Source organism: Ammospiza caudacuta, chromosome 19, assembly GCF_027887145.1.
Source record: "Ammospiza caudacuta isolate bAmmCau1 chromosome 19, bAmmCau1.pri, whole genome shotgun sequence".
NCBI lineage: Eukaryota > Metazoa > Chordata > Aves > Passeriformes > Passerellidae > Ammospiza > Ammospiza caudacuta.
In genome coordinates this window covers 6,107,216-6,132,264 of record NC_080611.1, presented here as the reverse complement: position 1 = coordinate 6,132,264, position 25,049 = coordinate 6,107,216, and the positions used below count along the sequence as shown (strand labels likewise).

General features: G+C 47.6%; 1 protein-coding gene across 1 annotated transcript in view; it reads left to right on the top strand.

Annotated features, from left to right (window-relative positions):
• LOC131566190 (heparan sulfate glucosamine 3-O-sulfotransferase 3A1-like) overlaps window positions 1–23,016 on the top strand; it is a 35,755-nt gene extending 12,739 nt beyond the window's left edge. Inside the window, exon 2 of the mRNA XM_058817407.1 lies at window positions 22,398–23,016. Coding sequence (XP_058673390.1) covers window positions 22,398–23,016 — 619 coding nt within the window. The remainder of the gene's footprint in view (window positions 1–22,397) is intronic.
• The last annotated feature ends 2,033 nt before the right edge of the window (window positions 23,017–25,049 follow it).

The window sequence follows — 25,049 nt, the reverse complement described above, 5'->3', positions numbered from 1 at the left end:
TTGTTTGGTTAAAAAATCCAAGTTGCTGTGCAGGGAGGAATTTTCCACTGCTTTGCACCATGATCTGGGTAATTTGGGTAGAAATGACCCTCAAACCCCTGCTCCCTGTCAGCTCTTGTGGTCATTAGCCCAACTCCTGCTCCCCGTGCAAACCTGCCAGGGTTTAAGGGCTGCCAGAGGTTCCTGAGCAAGAAGAAAAACCCCAAAACAATCCGTGGGTGGGTGTGAACGGCTGAGAGTCAATGTGTGTCCCACAAAACACCAAATGTTTCTTGTCCAGCTGCTCTGTTGGACCCTCCCTAGGAGCAGGGATGGGATTTTGTTGGGCAGCTGGAGGTGCAGGGGCCAGCGTGGGCATTGCCATGGCTGGGACAGCATCTTCTGTGTCGCGTCAAAGGAGGCTTTGGCACACACTCAGCTGGCTGGTGCTGAGAAGGGCCTGATGAACTCACAAAGCTGAGCTCCCAAAGCAGCTGGGAGGGCTGGGACTGGCTTTCCCTGCTCTGTGTTTGCTCTGACCACAGGCAGACACAGAAGGTGCTCAGAGTCTTGCACAAGGAGTCACACTGAGCTGAAATCTTGTTTTTACATGCCCAGGGTGTGATCCCTGATCAGCCCAGCACAGCACCCAGAGCTGTTTGTCACCAGCTGTGATGGTGCTCTGCCTGCTCCTGGCTCACCACAGAATCACAGAATAATGAGCTTGGAAGAGACCTCTAAGACTGTAGCCATGATATTTTATGAATAATCCTTTTGCGAGGATTTTTTCTCCTGAGAAGCTGAGAGGTCTCAGAGGAAAAGAAAAACAATAAATATCTGTTGCTGTGGAATGCAACAGGTGCATCTTTGATTGGTCCATGTTGGTTGTTTCTAATTAATGGCCAGTCACAGTCAGTTGGCTCGGACTCTCTGAGAGTCACAGGCCTTTGTTATCATTCTTTTTCTTTCCTTTCAAGCCTTCTGATGAAGTCCTTTCTTCTGTTCTTTTAGTATAGGTTTAGTATTATGTATCTATCATAAAATGATAAAATATTATTATTTTTATAAAATAGAAATACATCTATATTATTATAAATATAATATATATATTATTATAAACAATAATATTTCTATTATTAATTATAGAAATAAAAATTACCATTTCATTATAATAATAAAATATTATAATTTTCATACTAATTATTATATTGATAATATAACAATACAAAATCATTATCTTATATTATAATGTATTTTATATATAATATATGAAAATATATATTATATATAAATAGATAAATATATAACTATATAATATATATTATGTATTTATATATAAAACATATAAAATATATAAATATATATTGTATATTGTATATAGTATATTAAATACATCTATATTTATATTTATATTTATATTTATATTTATATTTATATTTATATTTATATTTATATTTATCAGCCTTCTGAAACACGGAGTCAACATTCTCATCTCTTCCCATGTCAGGATTGGGAAATTCCCATGTAAGATCATCAAGCCCAACCTGTGCCCCAACACCTCAACCAGACTATAGCACCAACTGCCATGTCCAGTCTTTTTTAAACACACCCAGAGATGGTGATGCCACCATCTCCCAGGGAAGAGCATTCCAGTGCTTTATCATTCTTTTGGTGAAAAATTTTTTCCTAATATCCAACCTATCCCTCCCCTGAGACAGCAGTACCTCCTCTGGAATAGGCTTCTGAGGAGTTCAGCAGGCACGTTGGAGGGGCTGGGGCAGGGAAGGGCTCCCAGGCTGACCCAGATGCAGAGCAGAGAATTAACACAGAGTTAATTGAGTTTGACCGAGCCCGGTGCCCCCCGGTCGGGTCAGCCCCAGCCCTGGAGCTGCTTTGTTTGCTGTGAGACAGCTTGAGCTCTGCCCTGCCTGCACGGGGGGCCGTGGCCCCCTGTCACATCCAGGGACCTGCTGTCCCCGTGGTGTGATGTGACAGCTCAGTGAGCTGTGAGCTGTGCCTTTGGTTGCAGCCTCATCTGCTCCCAGCCCCCTGATTGCACTCGGGCTCTTTGGCACAGGGACAGCATCTCGGGGTTGCTGCTGCTCACAGTGACTCTGAGATGTGTCACAAAGCCTCTTTTTCCCAGCCTGGTGGTCAAAGAAGGAGTTAAAACTCTTCTATTCTCATTCTCAAGGTTGTTTATTGTTTCTTATCTATAAAATTCTTTCTCTGGCCTGCCAATGTCTGCTCAGCAGGTTAGACAGAGGCACACTGGTGTTATATTTTTATACTAAAAACTACGTGTGCATTATTCACCATAACTTCCCAACACCTATCACCTATGTCAGACAGTGAGCTTCTATCTTAAACCAATCTGTAAGTGTCACCATCACAGCAGAAGATGGAGGACAAGAAGAAGAAGGAGAAAGGCCGGACATGCCCAGATTCTTCTATCTTGCCTCCTGAACCCTCATTCTAAAAACCCAAAAATCTATTTTTCACCCCGTGACAAACTAATTATTACTCTTTTGTGGCTTGCAGATCCTCATATAAGGCTGATCATTTTTTCCATGGATCATAATCAAAGCCACAGGGGTCCTGGGCTCTGTGCCAGGGTCTCTGAGCCCCCTGGCAGGGGTTTGGGCCATCCAGGACAGCCAGAGCTTTGGGGAGAGATTTACAGCTCAGCTGGGGCAGGGCTGTGGGTCAGAGAGGCCCAGTGATCTCCTGGTGATGTTCCTGCTGGAGAGGATGCTAAACCAACGTGGCAGCAACAGATCTACCCCCAGCTTTGGAGCCAAGGGAGGGCAGGGACAGTGGGGACACCCCCTGAGCCCTGCTCTGCACAGGCACCAGCCTTGGGTCACCCTGGCATTGCTGACTCAGCCACGGGCCCTTCCCTCTGCAGAGATTTCCAGGAATGCCCTCCTTAGCATCTCCCACTAGGCAAATCACAGCCAGCACATGCTTAGGGAGAAATTGGATTTACCCTGTAATCTAATCAATGTTAAATAACAGTAATTCTAACTCCAAGCTCCGTGTTTAAAGTGCTGTTGTTCTCTGGGGTTCACTGGAGTTATTTAATCTAATGAAATCCCATTACTGGCTCATGAGGGTGCACCACAGGATGTCCTTCCTAGGAAGGAAGGCAATGGTTAAAGAATTGGGACAAATATTTAGGGACAAATATCCAGGGACAAATATCCAGTAGGGGAAGGGGCTGAGTGCAGTAAGTTGGGGGTTTCACCTGGCAGGAGCTCACAGCACTTTGGCTGCATCACTGCAGTGGTGCTGTCATTGCTCAGGACATGGTGGTGTCCAGGTTCCTCCTGTCACCTCCCTGGGCGGCTGTGTCACCTTTTACCTTTTCCTGGCCCTAACAGGGGTTGTGTTCCTTAACCCATCTCAATACCCCACCCAGCATCACACTTGCTGTGCTTCCTGCAGTGTTGGGTTCTCAGCACTGGCTGTGTTGGGCTTTGATGGAATCAGAGAATCACCAATGGTTGGGTTTGGAGTGGACCTTACAGAGCAGCTCCTTCCAATCCCCTGCTGTAGGCAGGGTCACCTCCCCTAGCCCAGGTTTGTACCAGCCCCATCCAGCCTAACCGTGAACACTTCTGGGATTTGAGATGTTTCCCCCAATCCTGCTGTACTTTCCCCATTTGCATCGAGCAATTTTTCCTAATCTGCTTTACAGAGGCAGATAGGAGCTCTCCCAGGTCACGTTTCCCAGCTGGATTTGTGACAATTTCTGAGCCTTCAATCAATTCCATCCCAACAGAGTCAAGCTGAGACCTTTGCACCAGTTGCTTTCCTGCATGCTGAGCTCATTGTATTCAAATATCTTGGAATTCTCTCAGCAGAAGGCAGGGGCTGTGCTGCTGACAGATCCTGTGTGCTGGGGGAGTGTTCCTTCCCCTGCAGCACGTGCTCCAGTTTCCCTTTATCACTTCTTTAATAAGGCTGATATTTATTCTGCATTGCTCATTTGCTGCCAGAATTGGAACCATTAGAGCAGCAAGTGATAATTAATTACCTTTAGAGCAGTGTGGGGTAGGAGCCCAGCATGGTGCTGCCCCAAAGGAGAGGGATCAAACCTGATTTTGGGGTGTAAATTCCCATCTCGCTCTATTCCTCACTTTCTAGAACAGCTGGGATGGCTGTCAGGGGTGCTGAGCATCCTCTAGAGGAAGGATTGCACCCAGAGGTGCAGGGAGAGGACACAGCTGGCTCAGTGGCAGTGGATGGGATGGGAATGAAGGGTTGTGGCTCTGTGCTGCTGAGTTATCTTGGGACATCTTCAGAGCTGCCCATCCCCAGGGAACAGCTTGTTTCCTTGAAAACCATCTCCATGCTGGAAAAAAAACCCCAAACAACATTAAAAAGGAGCAAGTCTGGTAATTTAATCATGTTAAGTGCTCCTAAAATCACATCTGCACTGCACAGCAGCATGCCAGAGCTCTCTGGAGGAGCAGATGTGGGAGGGTTGGGTGCAGAGAGATGGGGCTGGTGCCTCAGGTTTTGGCTTTTTTATTTTTCACATTCTGTGCTGCTTTAGTGTGTGAGTTTGGGTTCATATGAGGGGATGGTGAGCTCTGTGCACAGAGCAGGGAGACAAAACAATTCCTGCTCCAGCTGGGCACCAAGGACAAATGACCCAAATCTCAGCCCAAGAGCGCAAACAACATGGGCTGGAGAGAGAAAAAAAAGGATGGGACTGCATAAGCTAAAGGCATAATTAGACAATTAACTCCAAGATGCAGATGGAGCAGAACTGATCAAAGTGAGAGACCCTGTGAACACTTGTGAATTTTGGGACCATTTTGGTTCACCTTGGGTGCAGCCCTGGTGTGGTATATTCACATGGCTTCTGAACAGAGAGAAGCTGTGAGTCAAGCAGAGAAGAAGGGAAACACAATTCTTATCTCGTTTGCTGTGCCTGTGTTGTGCTAAAGCAGAATGCAATATGGAGATTGTTTACCCACAGTGAGGATGTTTTGTTCCCTTGGCCTGTCAGGGCCAGGTGTGTGTGTGTCAGACTGGCACGGGACAGAGATGAGTGCAGTTCTGAGCAGTTGTGAGCAAGAGTGAGTGCGTGGCAGATTCAGTTTAGATGAAATGTACATAGTACAGTATAATAAAGTAATTCTTTAGCCTTCTGATGATGGAGTCACATGCATCATTCTCTCTCCCCTTGGTCGGAGTCGCCTTTGATTTACAATAGCCCTGGCTGGGCTCTTGTGCTGCCAGGGTGGATCCATGGAGGAGATCCTTTTACTAAATCCCTGCTTTATTCTCTAACTCTACCCAGCCTCTGCTCCAGCTCAGCCTTCCCCAGGCATCAGGGCAATGGATGGAGGGGGGGGGACGAGATGCCCTGTGCTTTGGCAGCACTGCAGGAGCAGCCCTGGTCCCCTGGGGGGTGGCTCTGTGTCCCCAGCCCCTGGGGGAGGCTGGCAGGGTCCCCTGGCCCTGGGCTGGCCTGGCAGCAGGGGCAGAGCTGGCTGTGCTAACGAGGAGCTGCAGTCCCACCGTGCCTGTGCTCATTACGCACGTCCCTTTCACGCCGCCCTCATTATTCCCCTGCTATCTAGTGTCATTAAGATATCAAGTTCATTTAGGTACATCCACATTGGCAGTTTAATTATGTCTGGGTACTACTCTGTATTTTATTCATGGACTATCTGGGGGCGGTTGTCAAACACAAGGCCAGGAGATAAAGGTTTGGTGGCTGCAGAATGCTAATGTCCTGCTGGCTCCCTTTTGACAAATACACATGCCAGTTATTGCCAAACTGATTATTTCATTCATTAACACCACATACATCAGCTCCCTTCACCCAGCATTATTGTGTACATTCATCTTTTCATAAACAATTACCTGACAAAGTTGAGAGGGGCAAGGATTGGGGAATGAGAGCTGTGCTGGGAAGTTGTGGTGTGGGTTAGGAGCAAGGTGCTGGGGGTGTGCAGGACGCTCCCTTAGCATGATGGCTTCATTAATCAAATTAGGGACAATGGCATGTCACATGTGTGCCCTGCTTCCCAACAGCCTGCTTGTGCTGGGCTCCCTCTTGGGCTCCCTGAGCAGTTTGTGGTGATGGGGTGGGTGAGGTGGAGCCCAGGGGACCCTGTGGGAAGGCTTGGAAAGCAGCCAGAACATGACCTGCATTTCTCATTATTATTTTTATTTTTAGTATTACCATTACTATGATGAGGACTATTTGCATGAAAACAAACATTCTTTGTTTATTGTTTCTGTCTCTTTTCCAGCTTCCTCATACTGCTTTTTCCAAAATTGGAACCATTAGAGCAGCAAGTGACAATTACCTTTAGAGCAGCGTGGGGTAGGAGCCCAGCGTGGTGCTGCCCCAAAGGAGAGGGATCAAACCTGAATTTGGGGTGTGAATTCCTGTCTCACACTGGAGCAGCTTCCTAGGGACAGCTGGGATGTCTGAAGTTGGAACCCTGTGCAATAGGATTAGAAATATTGGTAGGAATGATTAGGACATCACAAGTATGTAACCAGATGGGAACAAAGCCCCCAGCATGATTGCTTTCTGCAGTTTTTGACTGTAAAAGCTGGAGATGGAGAAAAAAATTAGCAAGGAGATGAGAGTAGTGAAGAGTAACCAAAGTCATGAAATAAGTGAATCCTGAAGCTTTCCTAGAGATGGTGGTGAGACCCTGTCGCACACATCTTTTATGAAAATCCTAAATCTTTTAGGATTTTTCCTCCTGAGAAGCTGAGAGGCCTCAGGAACAAAATGTAAACAATGATTATCTGCTGCTGTGGAATGCAACAGGTGCATCTGGGATTGGTCTCATGTGGTTGTTTCTAATTAATGGCCAATCACACTCAGCTGGCTCAGACTCTGTCCAAGCCACAAACTTTTGTTATCATTCTTTCCTATTCTATTCTTAGCTAGCCTTCTGATGAAATCCTTTCGTCTATTCTTTTAGTGTAGTTTTAATATAATATATATAATAAAATAATAAATCAGCCTTCTGAAACATGGAGTCAGATCCTCATCTCTTCCCTCATTCTCAGACCCCTGTGAGCACCACCAGAAGCCCCACCAGAGGGACCTGCCCAGAGGAGATCATTCCCATCTCCAGCTCCTCATGTCCAGCACAAATCCCTGTGGAAGGGGTCAGCCCTGGAGCTGCTCCCAGCCATGCCCTGGAACACACAGCCCCCCTGTTCTCAGTGAGGTGTTTTGTTTTATTTCCTCAGATGCTTTGTGCCCTCAGCTGTTCCTGCAGGCAGAGTCTCCCTGGTGTGGAGGAGCAGCAGCTGCAGGAGGCCACCAATAGAGCCAGGATCAATTCAGCCTCTCACTCAGGCAGACACGCTCCAGAAGCAATGCTGCAGGGGTCACGCTGCTCCAGTGCACCATTTGCAAACTAAATAAAGGATCTGAGTGAGTTTTAAGTGCCTAACTCCCTTAGGCCCTTTTGGAAAAAGCCCCACTGGAGTAACTAAGAAGCTTTCAGCGTGCGTTTGCAGGAACATTAATCCCCCTTGCTATGTCAGCTCTCTTTGATCACACTTCAAAACCTTCATCTCCAGGGGTCCTGTCTGGGCTTCCCAAAGTGGCTTAAGGGCAGAAGACCTGGGCTCCCAAGGCTCAGGATCCTCTTCCAAATCCATCCACATTGGAATGGAGGGATCACACCATGGCAGGGGTCCCCCCTGTCCCCCTTCCCTGCAAGGTGGGACCCACCATGGGTGATGGGTGACTGTTGTGGTGGGTTTAAAGTCTCAAAAGTGTCAGCCTGGGCTTGGTCAGTTCTGTCTGTGCTTCCTTGCTGTTCCCAGGGAGGTGTGATGGAAGAGGAAAGGGGGTTTTGTCTTTGGATGCTGAGAAATGAATGGTGAAGGAGGGCTGGTCTTGCCAAGCAGGGCAGGGCTGGAAAAGGAGAGGCTGGAGTCACCTTCAGGAGCTGATCTGAAACCTCCAGCCCATGTTCAGAGCTGGGTGAGGAGCAGCAGTGTCTATTGACCTGGATCCAAATGACCCAAGTTGACTTATGAACTTGATGTCAATAATTGGGGTTTTTATAGTCCATCCATATTCTGGAGAACTCTTCCTTTTCCTTCCTTCCTTCCTTCCTTCCTTCCTTCCTTCCTTCCTTCCTTCCTTCCTTCCTTCCGCCACTTCCGCCACTTCCGCCACTTCCTTCCGCCACTTCCTTCCTTCCTTCCTTCCTTCCTTCCTTCCTTCCTTCCTTCCGCCACTTCCTTCCGCCACTTCCTTCCGCCACTTCCTTCCGCCACTTCCTTCCGCCACTTCCTTCCTTCCGCCACTTCCTTCCACCCCTTCCTTCTGCCACTTCCTTCCTTCCGCCACTTCCTTCCTTCCGCCACTTCCTTCCTTCCTTCCGCCACTTCCTTCCTTCCTTCCACCACTTCCTTCCTTCCTTCCGCCACTTCCTTCCTTCCGCCAATTCCTTCCTTCCTTCCTTCCTTCCTTCCTTCCTTCCTTCCTTCCTTCCTTCCTTCCGCCACTTCCGCCACTTCCGCCACTTCCGCCACTTCCTTCCGCCACTTCCTTCCGCCACTTCCTTCCTTCCTTCCTTCCTTCCTTCCTTCCTTCCTTCCTTCCTTCCTTCCTTCCTTCCTTCCTTCCTTCCTTCCTTCCTTCCTTCCTTCCTTCCTTCCTTCCTTCCTTCCTTCCTTCCTTCCTTCCTTCCTTCCTTCCTTCCTTCCTTCCTTCCTTCCACCACTTCCTTCCGCCACTTCCTTCCTTCCACCACTTCCTTCCTTTTATATTATATTTTATTTTATTTTCCTGTATTCACTCTGAACAACCTCGGTGTCAGTGCCCCATCCTGAGCCTCCACATCCCCTCCCTGTGACACAGAGCTGAGCATGGTGCAGACCCGCAGAGCAGAGCTGGCTGCTGTGCCATTTACTCCTGAAATCTGCATCTGCTGCAAACTAAAACTCCCTGAAATATGTCAGACGGCTCTGGTAGTGGATCAGACAGTGATGCATTCCCTGGAGAAGGTGGAATTGCTGAGCTCAGGGAAGAGCTCTTGCTACAGGATCTTGTGAGAAATGGCCAAATTCCCTGCCTTGGCCCTTGCCTTGCCCAGAACTTGCACATTAGGCCAGGAAGATTTTTTTTCAGCTTTCTGGAGACTTTTCCCCCTTTTGCACCTGACTGCTTTGCTCTGGGAATGAAAGTATAGAGCCCTTTCCCAGCTCTTAAAGTTTCATTTAGCAAAAGGACAAAGAACTGGCACAGGAAGGATGCAGAAGCACTGCAAGAGTAAACTTGTGTGACTCTATGTATTTTAGATCACAGCCTGAGGTCAGGCTCCCTTTTCTGTAATACAAATAAAGGGGTTTTGGCCATGCAGCAGCAGGAGATGTGTAGTGACACATAAAAAAAGTCACTTCTCAGCAGAATTTAAGGAACAGCCTCTGTTCTCAGCAGTGAGGTCTTTGAGGTGTCTGGGTGTTTCATAAACCCCCAGCAGATACACTCACAGATGTGCACTCAGCATCTCCAGCAGCCCAGGGCATGCCACAGGAATTTCCAAAATTTATCATAATCTCTGCTGAACTGTTGAGGACTCCACAACACTGTCCTGGCTGGCAGATCCTTTTGCCTCTGTAGATAAGGGAGAAAATCCATCTCCCTGCTCCCCAAACCCCATCAGCCAGTTCACAATCTCCAGAGACACAAGGGTGCCCAGAATCCCCAGGTGTGGCTGTACAGCCCAGTGGGTTCCAGCCTGCTGCATCCACTGCCCATTTCCAATATTATTTCTCTATCTCCAGCTTCAGCTGCCTTTATTTAGCCAGTTTAGTCCCTGCACTCATTTTCAGTCTCTGAGATTTGGTGGCATTTCTTCAGATGGAAGGAGAATGGAGGAACACTGGGTTTGTTGGGATTTTTTTTTTTTTTTCACAAATCACCTCCATTTAGTGTTTTTTTCTGTGTCCTTCCAATTTTCAGACAACATTTTACTCCCCTTTACATTGTGTGCAGCTTCTCAGCCCCCACCCCTGTCTCCAGCTCCATTTCCCACCCCAACTCCTCTCCTTCCTTCTCCTTTTCCATGGCAGGAGCAGTGAGTGTGCATGGCCTGCCCAGGCACCAAGGAAAAATGAGGCAGACATGGAAAAGGAGCAAATTGCATTATTATGTATTGCAGGCAATAATGCAGCTCCCAGGGGACAGAGATAATGCAGTGAGAGACAAAGGAACAAGAGTTTTTGCTGGCCTGAGCACTCACTTGATTGTGGCCTTTCTGGAATTATTCCTGACTTTTGCTGGGTTATTGTTTGTGTCACCCTTTTGACTTTTCACTTTTGTCTGGCTTGAATTGAGCCCCAGGATATTGTATTTGTGGGGTGCCCTGTGGCAGGAGTGATGAATCTGGCTCCATGTTCTCAGAAGGCTGATTTATTATTTTATGATACTATATTATATTAAAGAATGCTATACTAAACTATAATAAAGAATACAGAAAGGGTAATTACTGAAGGCTAAAAAGATAACAATGAAAACTCGTGAGTCTCTCCAGAGTCTGGACACAGATTGGCCAAAGAGTGAAAACAACTCACAGCAGAATCCAATGGAACACTCACCTGTGGGTAAACAATCTCCAAACACATTCCACATAAGCACAGCACAGGAGAAGCAAATGAGATAAGAATTGTTTTCCTTTTTCTGTGAGGCTTCTCAGCTTCCCAGGAGAAAAATCCTGGGCTAAGGGATTTTTCCAGAGAATGTGAATGCCACACAATGGTTTTTGCTGGCCTGAGCACTCAGTTGATTGTGGCCTTTCTGGAATTATTCCTGAATTCTTCTGGGTGATTGTTTGTGTCACTCCTTTGACTTTTCCCTTTTGTCTGGCTTGACTGGAGCCCCAGGGCTGTTGAGGGATCAGGATGTGGGCAGAGGCATCCCCCAGCACGAGGGATAGGGGTTATTTCCAAGCTGGCTGTGATTTTTGGGGTTTGTCTGTCTGGGGGACTTTTTTTGGAGACCTGATGGTTTGGGTTCCCATTTTCTGGTGGGGGCAGATGTGCCATTGGCAAAGGGAGGGAAGCAGTGGAGATTCCCTGAGTTTTGGGTGCAGAAAGAGGCATCAGGATGGAGCTGCTGGCATCAGCCATGCAGAGTGTGTGTCCCAGGCCACATCTGGGCTTGGGGCTCCTGCAGGACGCAGTGATCCATGGGTTTGCAGGGCACTGAACTCTCCCTGAGATGGGGATGGGTTTCCTCAGCAGCCCAGGTGGTGAGAAGCTGCCCAAATCAAAGCTCCACCAGCTTTTGGAAAAATCCCATCTGAGATGTTTGCCTGGGGGCTCCCCAGGGTCCCCCTACAGAGACAGCCAAGGCTCTAAGATGTGCTTTGGACTCTTCTCCTCTTCTCTTCTCTTCTCTTCTCTTCTCTTCTCTTCTCTTCTCTTCTCTTCTCTTCTCTTCTCTTCTCTTCTCTTCTCTTCTCTTCTCTTCTCTTCTCTTCTCTTCTCTTCTCTTCTCTTCTCTTCTCTCTTTCTCCTTCTCTTTCTCTTTCCCTTCTTTTTCTCTTCTCCTTCTTTCTCTTCTCTTTCTCCTTTGCTTCTTCCTCTTTCTCCTCTTATCTTTCTCTTCTCCTTCTCTTCTCCTCCTCTTTCTCTTCTCCTTCTCTTTCTCTCCTCCCCTCTTTTTCTCTCCCTCTCTCTCCTCTCTCTTTATCTCTCCTGCTTTTTCTCTCCTGCCTTTCCACCTTTCTGAGATATAAGCAAATTCCAGGGAGGCATCAGTTGTCTTTAACACCCAGAGGAAAAATCGAAGGGAAGGGTTCAATTACCCACACGAAAAATGAGTCTCCTAACAGAGCTCTATCCATTTGCTAGTTGTGCTTGTTTTAAAACTGAATTATAGAGACTGCACATTTTTCCAGAGACAAATGCATTAATTTTTCTCCAAACAGACAAGGGAGAAGCAGAGGGAAAATAAGATAATAAGAGTTTCCACAGTGATTTATATGCCTTTGTGAGAAATAATGGGGGCAGGCAGCAGCGTGCTCCAGCAGCTGGGAGGAAGGGGCAGGGGGGTGGCAGGGACAACTGCAAGGAAAACTGCCAGAAGTCCAAGTCTGATTGTTGGTTTTAGATGATATAAGATCACTTTATGTCTCTGACTGGCTTGAAAAATCTCTCTTCCTCTCTCTCTCTCTATATATATATACACATATAAAATATAGACCATATGATGCACTTAGAGCCAGCCCAGACTGTGGTGTTTATACAGGAAAGGATTGTGTTTCTGGCCGACCTCTCCTTCTCCTGACCAAGGATAAACTGGGACCTTTAGAAAACAAAGTGGTGGCTGCAATTTTTAACAGATTTGCTCTTGTATATATTTATACAGGGCAGGCAGGCCCTTCCCCAGGGCAGCCTGCTTGTGCCTGTGGGCAGAAACCAGGGGGGTTGAGTTTATTTTTTTTTTTTATCTGTTCACTTGGGTTTGATTTATATGGTAAAAGAGATATTTTTATTATAGTGCACAGTAAATTGGGTTTCTTTATTGCTCATGAGAGCTGTTTCCCAAAATTGGACTATTTATATAGCACACTGATTGCAATGTATTTCTGATCTTGATGTCTAACTGTAGGGAATAAAAAAAAAATTACAGAAAATCAGATGTTTTTTAAGAAAACCTGCAACTTCTCTTGAAATAAAATAAAACTTTTTCTCAAGATGATGATGTAGCTCTCAGCATCTCCCAGGAAATCATCTTGGGTTGGTGACTAAAGACTTTTGGTGGGAATTGGAGGCTCTGAAGCAGTTTTGTGGTTTGTCCATTGGTGTAATCCACAGGAAACACATCCGTGGGGCCAAAGGCCACCCTGGCTGTGGTACCTCCACTGATGTTTCCCTGCAATTACGGGAATGATTCAATGAATGAATTCCCACTTGGTTTCCCAGCAGAAAATCCTGCAGCGTTCAGATGGACGTGAGGGTGGAGGGAAGTGATGCTTTACAGCAAATCTTAAATCTGTTCCAGGGCAGATGGTTAATTGTGGAGTTCCATTTATTTGCCTAATGCAAATCATGTCCCATTTGCCCATGGCGCCAGGGGAACCAGATTCCTGTTTGTTTTTGCTAAAAGCTGGATTTTCAGGGAATATTCCGCAGCTCCCATTTATGGCCTAGGGGAGGATGACTTGCACATAGGACAAGCAGTGGTTCCTTGGAAAGGTGCTGGGATGAGAAATAAACCCAAATTTCTGTTTGTTTTTGCTAAAAGCTGAATTTTCAGAGAATACACTGCAGCTCCCATGTGAAGCTCCCATTTATGGCCCAATAAGAGGATGACTTGCACACAGGACAAGCAGCATGGAAAGGTGCTGGGATGAGAAATAAGAACCCAAATTCCTGATTGTTTTTGCTAAAAGCCAATGTTTCAGGGAATATTCTGAAGCTCCCATCTATGGCCCAATAAGAGGATGACTTGCACACAGGACAGGCAGCATGGAAAGGTGCTGGGATGAGAAACTGAGAAATAAGAACCCAGATTTCTGTTTGGTTTTGCTAAAAGCTGAATTTTCAGGGAATATTCTGCAGCTCCTATTTATGGCCCCAGAGGAGGATGACTTGCACACAGGACAAGCAGTGGTTCCTTGGAAAGGTGCTGGGATGAGAAATAAACCCAAATTTCTGTTTGTTTTTGCTAAACAGGGAATTTTCAGGGAATATTCTGCAGCTCCCGTTTGTGGTCCCAGAGGAGGATGACTTGCACACAGGACAAGCAGTGAGTCCCATGGAAAGATGCTGGGATGAGAAATAAAGCCAGATTCGTGTTTGGTTGTGCTCAAAGTTGATGTTTCAGGGAATATTCTACAGCTCCCACGTGAACCTCCCATTTATGGCCTAGGGGAGGATGACTTGCACACAGGACAAGCAGTGATTCCCGTGGAAAGTGCTGGGATGGGGATAAGCTGCCCACACCCTGTTGGTTTGCAGAGTTCAGCCTCTTATTCTCATGGTTCCATACCTGAGAAGGTGCTTTGGCCTCCTCTTTTCCCATCCCCAAAGTCTGTGGGGCTGGATTCCTGCTCTGGGCCATGAGGGTGTTTCTCAGGGAGCTTCCCAACTTCCCAAAAGGGCCTAATTGAAGCCTGTAGAGATTTTTTTTCACAGATTCATGGCTTTTCAAAGGAGAAATTTGCATATTAATAAGAAGCTGTTCAGACTGATTGGCTTAATGTGTTTGGTGTAAGTATAATTAAATGTCAAGGGAAATATATAATGAAGTAATGGAGCTGGAGTTAATTTATCAAAAAGAAACGAATCCTAAAGAGGGAGACACTTCCAATAACAAACAGTTCTTTAACCTTCCTCCTTGAGATGATTTGCTTAGTCAGGGCTGAAATGTGGTCTTGGAGATCCTTGAGTGAGGGAGAATGAAGTTGGTTTGGGGATGGAGGTTTTTTCCACACTCTCCCATTTACAGAGCCCTTTTTCAGATCCTGCACTTCTTTAGTGCATAACTCTAACCTCCATACAAAGTGTCAGCTGCTGCCTTCACATTTTCGTCAGACAAAACAATTCCTCTGGGCCTGAAACTCAAGGACACCCTACAGCCTCAGGCATCAAAAAGTACAAAAAAAGTGAATTCGGAGGGGAGAGCAAACTGAGGGAATAGGACTCCATTACCTGAAGCTGTAATTGGACAATTAACCCCTGATATGTCAATGGACCAAAGTTAAAATTGTCTGAAAAACTCATGACCATCACCCATCCTGGGTGCAGCCCCTCTGGGAGGCTTTTGAGTGCCCAAGGTGTGTCTATTGAAGGCCTTTAATAAATGCCATGATAAATTGAAGGTCTTTAAACAGAAGGTTCCCCCAGGTCCAGGTGGGGAAGGTGCAGCCCTGCTCCCTCCAAGGCCAGCAGCAGCTCCTGGGAGGGTTTCTGGGTGGATGTACCCCTGTGAGACTTCAGAGATGCCCTTAGAGGGGAAGAATGAGATGGAGATTTATTTGTATCAGGTGCTGGGCCATTTGTAGCCATTTTTTTGGTCAACCCTCAGTCTTTGCTCTTTGAACTTTTCAGAGCACGTGCCATCACCCTGCTCTGTTCACATCCTAGCTGGGCACAAACCCACAGCCCACACAAACAAAAATCTCAATGCAGGTGCCAAAACTAGGTGGTTTAAGATTGTAATTGAGGGAGGTGAGGTGCAGGCTGAAGGCTGTGCTGATCCCTTCAAGGCTGTGGCTCCTGGCATCCATCTGTGGGATGGAAAGAGGCTCCCTCTCCATGGGGCAGTGGACAAACAGGCCAGGACTTCCAGCAAAACTCTGCTTTAGGTGGGTGTAGGTCCATGGATTCATGTCCAGCCACGTCCTCTGCTGGGATGAGAAACAGGGACTGACCCTGCTGTGTGCTGAGATGGCAGAAGGGAGTTCTTGATTTGCACTTGCAAGGGATGTAAAAGGATCATGTCCATTGTCTCAGCTGGAAAATCCTGCTTTGACATGACAGACATAGAGGGGAGTCAGCAGGTTGTGATAAATAATCCCTTTTCATTTGGGAATGCCATTGAAAATGTGATGAAATCACTGTGAGCCTGATTTTCTCCCTTGTAAGAATCAGCTGGTGCTGCAAGAATTTGGCAAAGCTCCTTGAGTGATGCTCTGCCCACTGCTGGGGTTAAACTGGACATGGTGCTGGCGAGACCAGAGGTGATAAGTGTTGGGTCCAGGAGGAGTTTGTCCTTGCCAGTGCATGACTGGAGCTGCTGGGAGTGCTCTGGGTTAAAGAGCCCAAGGGGATGTCACAGAAAGGGCAGTGACACCAAGCACTGCAGACATGGCACAGAAAGATCCTTCAGAAGATGCCTGGTGGTGTCTCCATTCCCATACAAAGGTTGGACACGTGTTGAAGGAGCTGTGACCAAGAGCCCTGGGGCTCCTCATCTGTTCCTGGTGGGCAGAGGGGCTGGGATTTGCCAGCAATTACCCATTGGAGAGAAAACAATCTGAAACACCTTTCTCCAAAGGCCAGCTGGACAGCCCAGAGGAGCTGGAGGTGCCACCTGTGATTGCCTCAGCCTCGACGAGTTTCTTGTTCCAGCAGAGAAAATCAATGGCTTGCAGGGCTAATGGCACCAGGGAGTTTCTGCCTGTCAATAGCACTTAGGCCCTGCTGCTCTCCAGATGTGCCTTCCAGCAGGGAGGGTTTTTTGGGAACCTCTTGGCACAGTTTGCTCTCCCAGACTGGTCACGGGATGCTGGGACATGGGGGTCACCTCTCAGCACAAGGAGACCCCAGGGCACAGCACTCCCCATACCTGCTGCCCTCAAAGCAGCAGCTCAGCCCCTCAATAATTCATCAGAGCAATTAGACAGAGCGTTTGCGTGCTGTAATGAGCTCTGATCCACACGCTCTCCATCCCAGAGGAGCAGAGGGGCAGGGGCTGAGCACAGGAGGCACAGCAGGGCATGGGATGGAGAGCAGAGCCCCCTCCTTGTGTGCAGCTGCTGCCCCTCACTGCGCTGCCCCGAGGCTCTGCAGACAGGGCAGTGACACCTTGGCACCTGTGACCCTGCTCTCCAAGATCTGCCGTGCCTTCTGATGTTTACATTTTTATAATGAAACTTCCTTACACGCTTTTCTGTAAATAATTATTGTTTGATGTTCTTTCCTGGAGGAGGAGATGGACTGTTGGTTTGTCCAGTGTCATTGGAGAGGTGGCACTGCCACCCTCCAATCCACTGTCACCTTTGGAAATCTGTAAATGTTGGAGGCAGAAATTAAACTGCCCTTCTTCTTACCTTGGAGGTTCCAGTGCCCATGTTGTGTTATTTTGTGTCCTAGAGGGACAGACACCAAGGATAGGCATACCAATAGGAGTGACACCTGTCACCCTGCTCTCTAAGTTCTTCCAAGCCTTCTCATCTTTGCATTCTTCTAACAAACTTTCTCATGCGCTTTTCTGTAAATAATTATTGATTTACGTTCTTTTCTGGAGGAGGAGAAATTTGATGGACTCTTGGTTTGTCCAGTGTCATTGGAGAGGTGGCAGTGTCATCCTCCAATCCGCTGTCACATTTAGAAATCTATAAATGTTGGAGTCAGAAATTAAACTTCCCTTCTTCTTACCTTGGAGGTTCCAGTGTCCACGTTGTGTTATTTCGTGTCCTAGAGGGACAGACCCCAAAGGGAGTGACACCAAGGAGGTGACACCAAGGGGGTGACACGAGGTCACTCTGTGCTGCTCTGGCAGAGTCTCTGGGGGTGTGTGACCCCCTTATCTCAGGGACACTGCTGTTTCCTGCCTTGGCTCCCTGAGGTGCAGGAAGGATCTTCACCTCTGGAGCGATCAGCAAACAAGCTGCATCCTCCATGACATTCCTTAGATGGATTTCCCAGCTCCTCAGGAAGGGATGAGGCTTCCTGGCTGTGACCTCCTGACAGCTGGGTGTGTCAGGCCATTCTGGAGGCAGTGAGATCCCTGCAGTGGGTTGTTTTTAAATGCTGAGGTTGTTCAGCCCAATGGTGGAAGGAGTGGAGGTGCCCGTGGCACTGGGTCTGCAGCTGGGAGGGTCTGCAGAGGACTGTCACAGACATCTTTTATGGAAAATCCTTTCCTTTGGATTTTTCCTCCTGAGAAGCTGAGAGGCCTCAGGAACAAAATGTAAACAATGATTATCTGCTGCTGTGGAATGCAACAGGTGCATCTGGGATTGGTCTCATGTGGTTGTTTCTAATTAATGGCCAATCACCGTCAGCTGGCTTGGACAGAGAGTCCAAGCCACAAACCTTCATTATCATTCCTTCCTTTTCTATTCTTAGCTAGCCTTCTGATGAAATCCTTTCTTCTGTTCTTTTAGTATAGTTTTAATGTAATATATATGATAAAATAATAAATCAGCCTTCTGAAACACGGAGTCAGATCCTCATCTCTTCCCTCATCCTCAGACCCTGTGAACATGGTCACAGAGGACCCCTGGATGGGAAATGGATTTGTAGGGAATCCTCAAAACCTGACAGAAGGCTCACACAGTATGCATCTGTGTGCAGACCTTGAGATAAGAAATGCTGACTTAGAAATGCCATGGGATAGGACAGACATTGCCGAGAGAGAAATGGAGCTAGAAACAAGTTTGGATATATATAAGATATATCATATATATATATATATATGGGGCTTTTTGTAAAGGATGGCCTTGCAAAAAAACCCCATATGTATATAGGATATATCTATATGATATATATCATATAGATATATATGTATGGAGAAGAAATTGTGGGCAAAGAGGATTTTTCAGAAAATATGGCAGTGACAGGAGGGACTTCACTGTCCTGGGCACAGGACGATGCCAGGGAGGCAGGACAGCCACCTCAGCACATCCTGAGGGAGTAAATAATTCAGAGATTGTTTCCTGACAGTGGGAGTGAGGCAGAGCTGCTGGAAACCTTTCTGACCACAGGCAAGGGAAAAAACCACAAATATTTCAGCAGGTGACACCCTCATCCTGCCTGGCTTGCAGTGCTTCCATGGGGATGGAAGAGCAGAGACACAGGAAATTCCAAGGCCCCTGACTTGTTTTGTGAGGATGCAGCATCCCCTGAGAGAGGGCAGTTGTGTCACAGATCCCTCCAATAACACCAGAATTTCCCTGAGCTGTATCTTTGTGCAGAGAGAATGCCTGAACAGCAGGATGGGGAGGGATAGGAGACACCCAGGGCTCCTTGTCCTCTCCCAGGGCTATTCCTGCCTCTTGTTTTGCTCCAAGCCCAGCTTAATCCATCCTCATTAAAATCAGTGGCAAGAGTGTCCTTTTGCTATTGGGTTTGATTTCACATCCAACACCACAGTGAGTGATTTTCTTTTTTTCCTTGCAGATCTCTCTGATCTTTTGCCCCTCTCCTTTCAGCATGCTCGGTCTCACAGCTTTTCTTGGAGGTTTTTTCCTTTAAATTTCTCTCAGTTTCCTGAAATGCATCTTTCCCTGTATCGATTTCACGTGAGATCTGAGGGAGGGCAGAGCAGGAGGCTCAGCTGACTCCCATGCACACTCACAGCTCATCAAAGCAAGCACAGAGCCCAGTGAGCTGCACAGCCCCTGGGCTTAGCAGCTGCCCCCATGGGAGGGAGGAATTAATCTCTTTAGGCAGCATTCCTGAATTTATATGTCCATCCACGCTGCTGGTGACATGGAGTTATCACTCTTTGCTAGAGCGTCTTTCTTTTCAATCATCTCCTGAACATGCTGCAATGGCACTTCAGGGAGTGTGGGCTGGGCTGGGGGAAGGGGAGTGCTTGTGAGAGCTGGGTTTGGGTTTTTTATAAATTCCTCTTGCAGAATCACTGCTTAAAATGCTTTGGAAGAAAAAGAGAGATGGTGGGGTGTGGGAATTCAGGACATTGCTCTGGCTGCCCTGGAGGACTCCAGACCCTGGCAGGGGCTCAGAGACCTTGGCACAGAGTCAAAACCACCTGTGCCTTTGATTTTAACCCATGGAAAAAATTACTAACCTTATATGAAGATTTACAAGCCATGATTTTAATTAGAATGATAGTTAATTTGTCACAGGGAGGAAAAGTAGAATTTTGGGGTTTTTAGAATGGGGGTTCAGAAGGTTCAGAAGATGGAGGGATTTGGGTGTGCCTTGTCCTTCTTCTTTCTTCTTCTTCTTCTCCTCCATCTTCTGCTGAGATGGTGACACTTCTGGATTGGTTTAGAGCAGAGACAGACTGTCTAACATAGGTGATAGGTATTGGAAAATTATTGTCAATAAAGTACACGTAGTTCTTAGTATAAAAAGCCAACACCACCCCAAGGGCAGAGTCTGTGCCACAACCCAACCTGCTGGACAGATCTCAGCAGGTCAGAGAGAGAATGGAATAGATAACAGAAAATAAAAGAACCTTGAGAAGCAGAACTGGAGAATCCTGACTCCTTCTTGGATTGCAGTGCTGGGAAAAAGAGACTTTTAATACCTTGGGGTCATCTCAACCACAGAGAATCTGAGAGTGGGGGAAGAAGAAGACAAAGAAGAAGAAGATGAAGGAGAAGAGAAGAGGAAGAAGAAATAGAAGAAGAAGAAATTAGTTGCTGGTGGCAGCAGTGACCCAGGGAGCTGCACACACCCCTGTGGGGCTGTCAGTGAGGTTGCACCAAGCCAGGATGCTGGCTGTGCCTCAGTTTCTCTGTCCGGCTTGTCTGGTAGCTCCATGCTGGAGGGGGCTCTGTGTTCCCCCAGGGCTGCCAGCCCTGTCACACGCCTGTCACCGCCGTGCCTGGCTCCTGCCTGGGGACAGGATTCTGGCACTGGTTCTGGGGAGCAGTTGGAGATGAAACAAGCCCCCTCAGACCGTTCATTTTCCCTCTCTGCCCTGCTGCTCCACCCTATCTAGAGGGTCGCATCCACCCTGTGACCTTGTTGCATTTCTGGGAGCAGATCTGGCCCCTCCTTTCCCTTTTCCACAGCACCCAAGGCTGATTGCAGAGCTGTGCAGCTCTTTCAGAAAGAGCAGCATTTCTTTAATAAGTTTTCCCTGCAATGACCCTTCAGTGGCACCTCCTTAGAACAGCACTTGCCACCACGACAGATTTCCTTTCCTACCACTGCCTCAGGCTGGGGTCTCCAATGCCAGCCAGACCCTGGACATTTCCAGAGGAATTTTCCAGAGGAAAATCAAGCTGCAGCAAAGCAGGGAAAAGCTAACAGAGGGCTGATTTCCCCTTTGCAGTTTGCTTAAGGTGTTACCACATCCACCGGCAGCTCATGCCAAGCCATGAAAGCAGGAAGGTGCTCTAACACCACATTATTGTCAGTGGGGATTTCCTTTACCTTCACATCTTCAGGATGCATGAGAGATCTTTCATACTCCTCAGCTTGCCTATTCCCCAGCCTGAATGTCCCAAATTCCTGGAGTTTCCCCCAGAGAGAAACCCTCAGCAAAGGTTTGACTTCTCTGGGAGCACATCTTTCTCAACCCGTGTCAGGTGGTTGCAATTGCTTTAGGAAGGGCCATTCCTTGCTCTCTCATTTGTAACATAACAGCCTGGGGTTTGGTTATTATTGCTGTTTTTAGCTGCTGTTGGCTTTTCATTGTTGCTTTTTTGATAGATGGGTTCAATTTTGCTGGCAGGTTGCTCGGGTTTGCAAAGCAGATGCTGCTGCTGCAGGACAGGGAGCATTCACCCCATACACGGGGTCAGAGCCAAGGGGGCAGGGTATGGGGGCTGCACTGCCAGGAGAGCTGCTGGTGGCGTGGTGGGGAAACTCAGAGGGGCTGCAGCCACCCCCCAGCCCCCCTGGGAAGGATGGGACCGTGGAAGATCAGCTGGGGAGAGGGAAACTGCTGAGGATGGGTTTGTGTGTCACCACATGATGGGTGGGAATTTGTAGATGCTCCTGAGAAGGCTGACCTAGAACAGAGGCTGGACAGAGTTAAAGAATAAAGCAGGGATTTATGAAAAGGAACTCCTCCATGGATCCACCTTGGGCAGCACGAGAGCCCAGCCAGGGGTGCACCCAAGTTGGACCAAAATGGTCCCAAAATGAACCAAAATGGTCCCAAAATGCACGACCGGGCACGGAGTCTCTCCCTTTGATCAGTTCTGCTCCATTTGCATCTTGCTGTTCACTGTCCCATTCCAGCTTTAGCCCATCCAGTCCCATCCTTGCATTTCTCTCTCCAGCCCACGGTGTTTGTGCTCTTGGGCTGAGATTTGGATCATTTGTCCCTGGTGCCCAGCTGGAGCAGGAATTGTTTTGTCTCCCTGCTCTGTGCACAGAGCTCACCATCCCCTCATGTGAAGCCCACACCCACACACTAAAGCAGCACAGAATGTGAAAAATATAAAAGCCAAAACCTGAGGCATCCCTGGCTCTGGGTGTGGTGTAGCAGTGATGTGTGTGAGGGATGGGATGTGGTGTGGCAGGCAAGAGGGATGAGGAGGACAAGGAGAGGAGCTGGGAGTCACCTGCTCCTGTGGCTCCTACACTTCACTTTGGGTAAACAATTTCCATATTGCATTCCATTTTGGCACAACACAGGCACAGCAAGCAAGATAAGAATTGTTTTCCTCCTCTCCTCTCCTCTCCTCTCCTCTCCTCTCCTCTCCTCTCCTCTCCTCTCCTCTCCTCTCCTCTCCTCTCCTCTCCTCTCCTCTCCTCTCCTCTCCTCTCCTCTCCTCTCCTCTCCTCTCCTCTCCTCTCCTCTCCTCTCCTCTCCTCTCCTCTCCTCTCCTCTCCTCTCCTCTCCTCTCCTCTCCTCTCCTCTCCTCTCCTCTCCTCTCCTCCTTCTCCTTCTCCTTCTCCTTTTTCCTCCCTCCAAGAGATAAGAATTGTGCTTCCCTTCTTCTCAGCTTGTCTCTCTGTTCAGAGGGCACGTGAACCCCACACATTTTGGCACTGACATGTCCCTCATTCCCCCTCTGCAGGGAGCTGATGCCCAGGACCCTGGAGGGGCAGATCACCATGGAGAAGACCCCCAGCTACTTTGTCACCAAGGAGGCCCCAGCCCGCATCTCCTCCATGAGCAAGGGCACTAAGCTGATCGTGGTGGTGCGCGACCCCGTCACCAGAGCCATCTCGGACTACACCCAGACCCTCTCCAAGAAGCCTGACATCCCCACCTTTGAGAGCCTGACCTTCAAAAACAGGACTACAGGCCTCATAGACACCTCGTGGAGCGCCATCCAGATCGGCATCTACGCCAAGCACCTGGAGAACTGGCTGCTGCACTTCCCCATCGGGCAGATCCTCTTTGTCAGCGGGGAGAGGCTCATCAGGGACCCCGCGGGGGAGCTGGGCAGGGTCCAGGACTTTCTGGGCCTCAAGAGGATCATCACGGACAAACACTTCTACTTCAACAAAACCAAGGGCTTCCCGTGCCTGAAGAAGGCGGAGGGCAGCAGCAAACCCCACTGCCTGGGCAAGACCAAGGGCAGGACCCACCCTGACATCGACCAGGACGTAGTGCAGAGGCTGAGGGACTTCTACAGGCCCTTCAACATGAAGTTCTACCAGATGACAGGGCAGGACTTCGGCTGGGACTGAGGCTGAAAGAAATAATTTAAGAAAAGGAAAATATAATATAATATATATCTATTTTTTTTACCTATCAGTAGAGAGGCGGAGGGGGGGAAATAATGGGGAGAAAAAAATAATAGCTGTGCTGAAACACACTTTGGTTTTTATCTTTTTTGTTACACTGCTTTGTTTTCTTTCTTCTCTCAGAGAAAGGGGGCTGTGCACACCCAGAAAAGGAGGCTGTGGAGAAACAGCCTGGTCCCAATGACATGGGCAGCTTCCCTCAATGATTTTTTTCCCCTCTGTAAAAAAACACAGGTGCAAAGTTTTTAGCAGTGACAGGGGTGCTGGGGGCAGCTCAGATTCTTCCTGAAAGTTCAGCCAGGTTTTGGCTTGCAAGGGCCATTTTGGCCAGACCTCACCACTTTTGACAATAAAACAAAGGTGGCTTAATACCTAATTTGGCTTTCCAAATGTTACCTTAGGGGATTTTTTTTTATTACATGAAACATTTGGTGAATTTTGCTTCCACTTATCCAATTTTTTTGTTTTACTTTTACCCCCCTTTAAATCAAGCTCTTTTCATCAGCCGAGCTTATTTTTCCTCTTAAGGAAGCCAAAACCAATAATCCTTTGTTTTGTTTTGAGAGAAAATAATTTTGGTAGCCAAAAGTGAAAGAACACAAACGATTCTTTTGACTCTATAATGAAAATTGCCAGGTAGTCAAAAGCCTCATTCACAGGAGCTGGCTCTAAACCAAGGCTCCCTATTGCATCCCTTTTCCTACTCTGACAGCAAAATAGTTTTTTTAAGGGTTTTTTTTTCTAAGAGAGGCCCATCTGAAGGGATTTTGGGGATGGGAAGGAGGTTCCACACTGAGATGATGCTCATGGCACACCCTGAAGGTGTTTGGGGCACCCACCATCCCACCAGGGATGTGCAGGAAACTCCTTGGTGTCCAGTGGACATGGTGTAAGCCATAATGAGGAATGCTTTAAGTTGGGCCAGTCTTAAATAGACTGGAGGAGGGGTTGGTTGGGAAAAAGTGAGTAATAATCATGTCCAGAAAGAGGAATTAGGAAACAATTGTTCTTTCCTAAAGGAGAACTGAGGGTGAACCTTGAAGGTTGTGAAGGATGTCAGGCAAAAACCTTTCCCACGTGTGTTTAGCTGGTGGAAATGATTCAGTGACAGAAATCTGTTAGTGAAGCAGAGTCTTTTATTACCATGGCTTCATTTATCTGCTGGCTCTTGATCTTCAGCATTTCTGAGCTCTGGGAGCACCCAGTGACACCTTGGGGCTGCATAAACCACATGGAAGTGCTCCCTGTCCTGAGCCCAGCTCTGAAGGGGTAAAACTTGAGGGCCATGTGCAGGAAACTCCTTGGTGTCCAGTGGACATGGTTGAAACCATAATGATGAATTTTTTAAGTTGGGCCAGTCTTAAATAGACTGGAGGAAGGGTTGTTTGGGAAAAGGTGACAATAATCATGTCAGTAGACGGCAGGAAGGGTTGGTTGGGAAAAGGTGAGCAATAATCATGTCCAGAAAGAGGAATTAGAAAACAGTAGTTCTTTCCTAAAGGAGAACTGAGGGGGAACCTTGAAGGTTGTGAAGGGTGCCAGGCAAAACCTTTACCACGTGTTTTTAGCAATCTGCCTGTGCTGGTGAGAATGGGCATGAGCTGTACCCAAAGGGATGGTGGGGAATTGTTGGAACAAATATTCCAAGAGCAAGGTTTTGGGCAGGAATGGGGATGGACGGCCCCCCATGCTGTGCTCTTTATTCACATGGAAAAACCAAAGTGGTAGCAAGGCTGAGGCCTCAGTCACTCACAGGCATAATCAAACAGTGCCAGAACCAGTAAGGCACAAAATCTGAGGCCTTCCAGCTGAAAAGAAGATTTTAGCATGCCATTTCTTTGGTATTTCAAGGAGAATGAAGGCTGGGATAATACAGACATAGCTTTCACAAGTTATTGTGGTTTAAGCCCAGCTGGGATCTCAGCCCCACTCACTCCACAGGTGAGACAGGGGGAGAATTGAAAGAGTAAATCTCA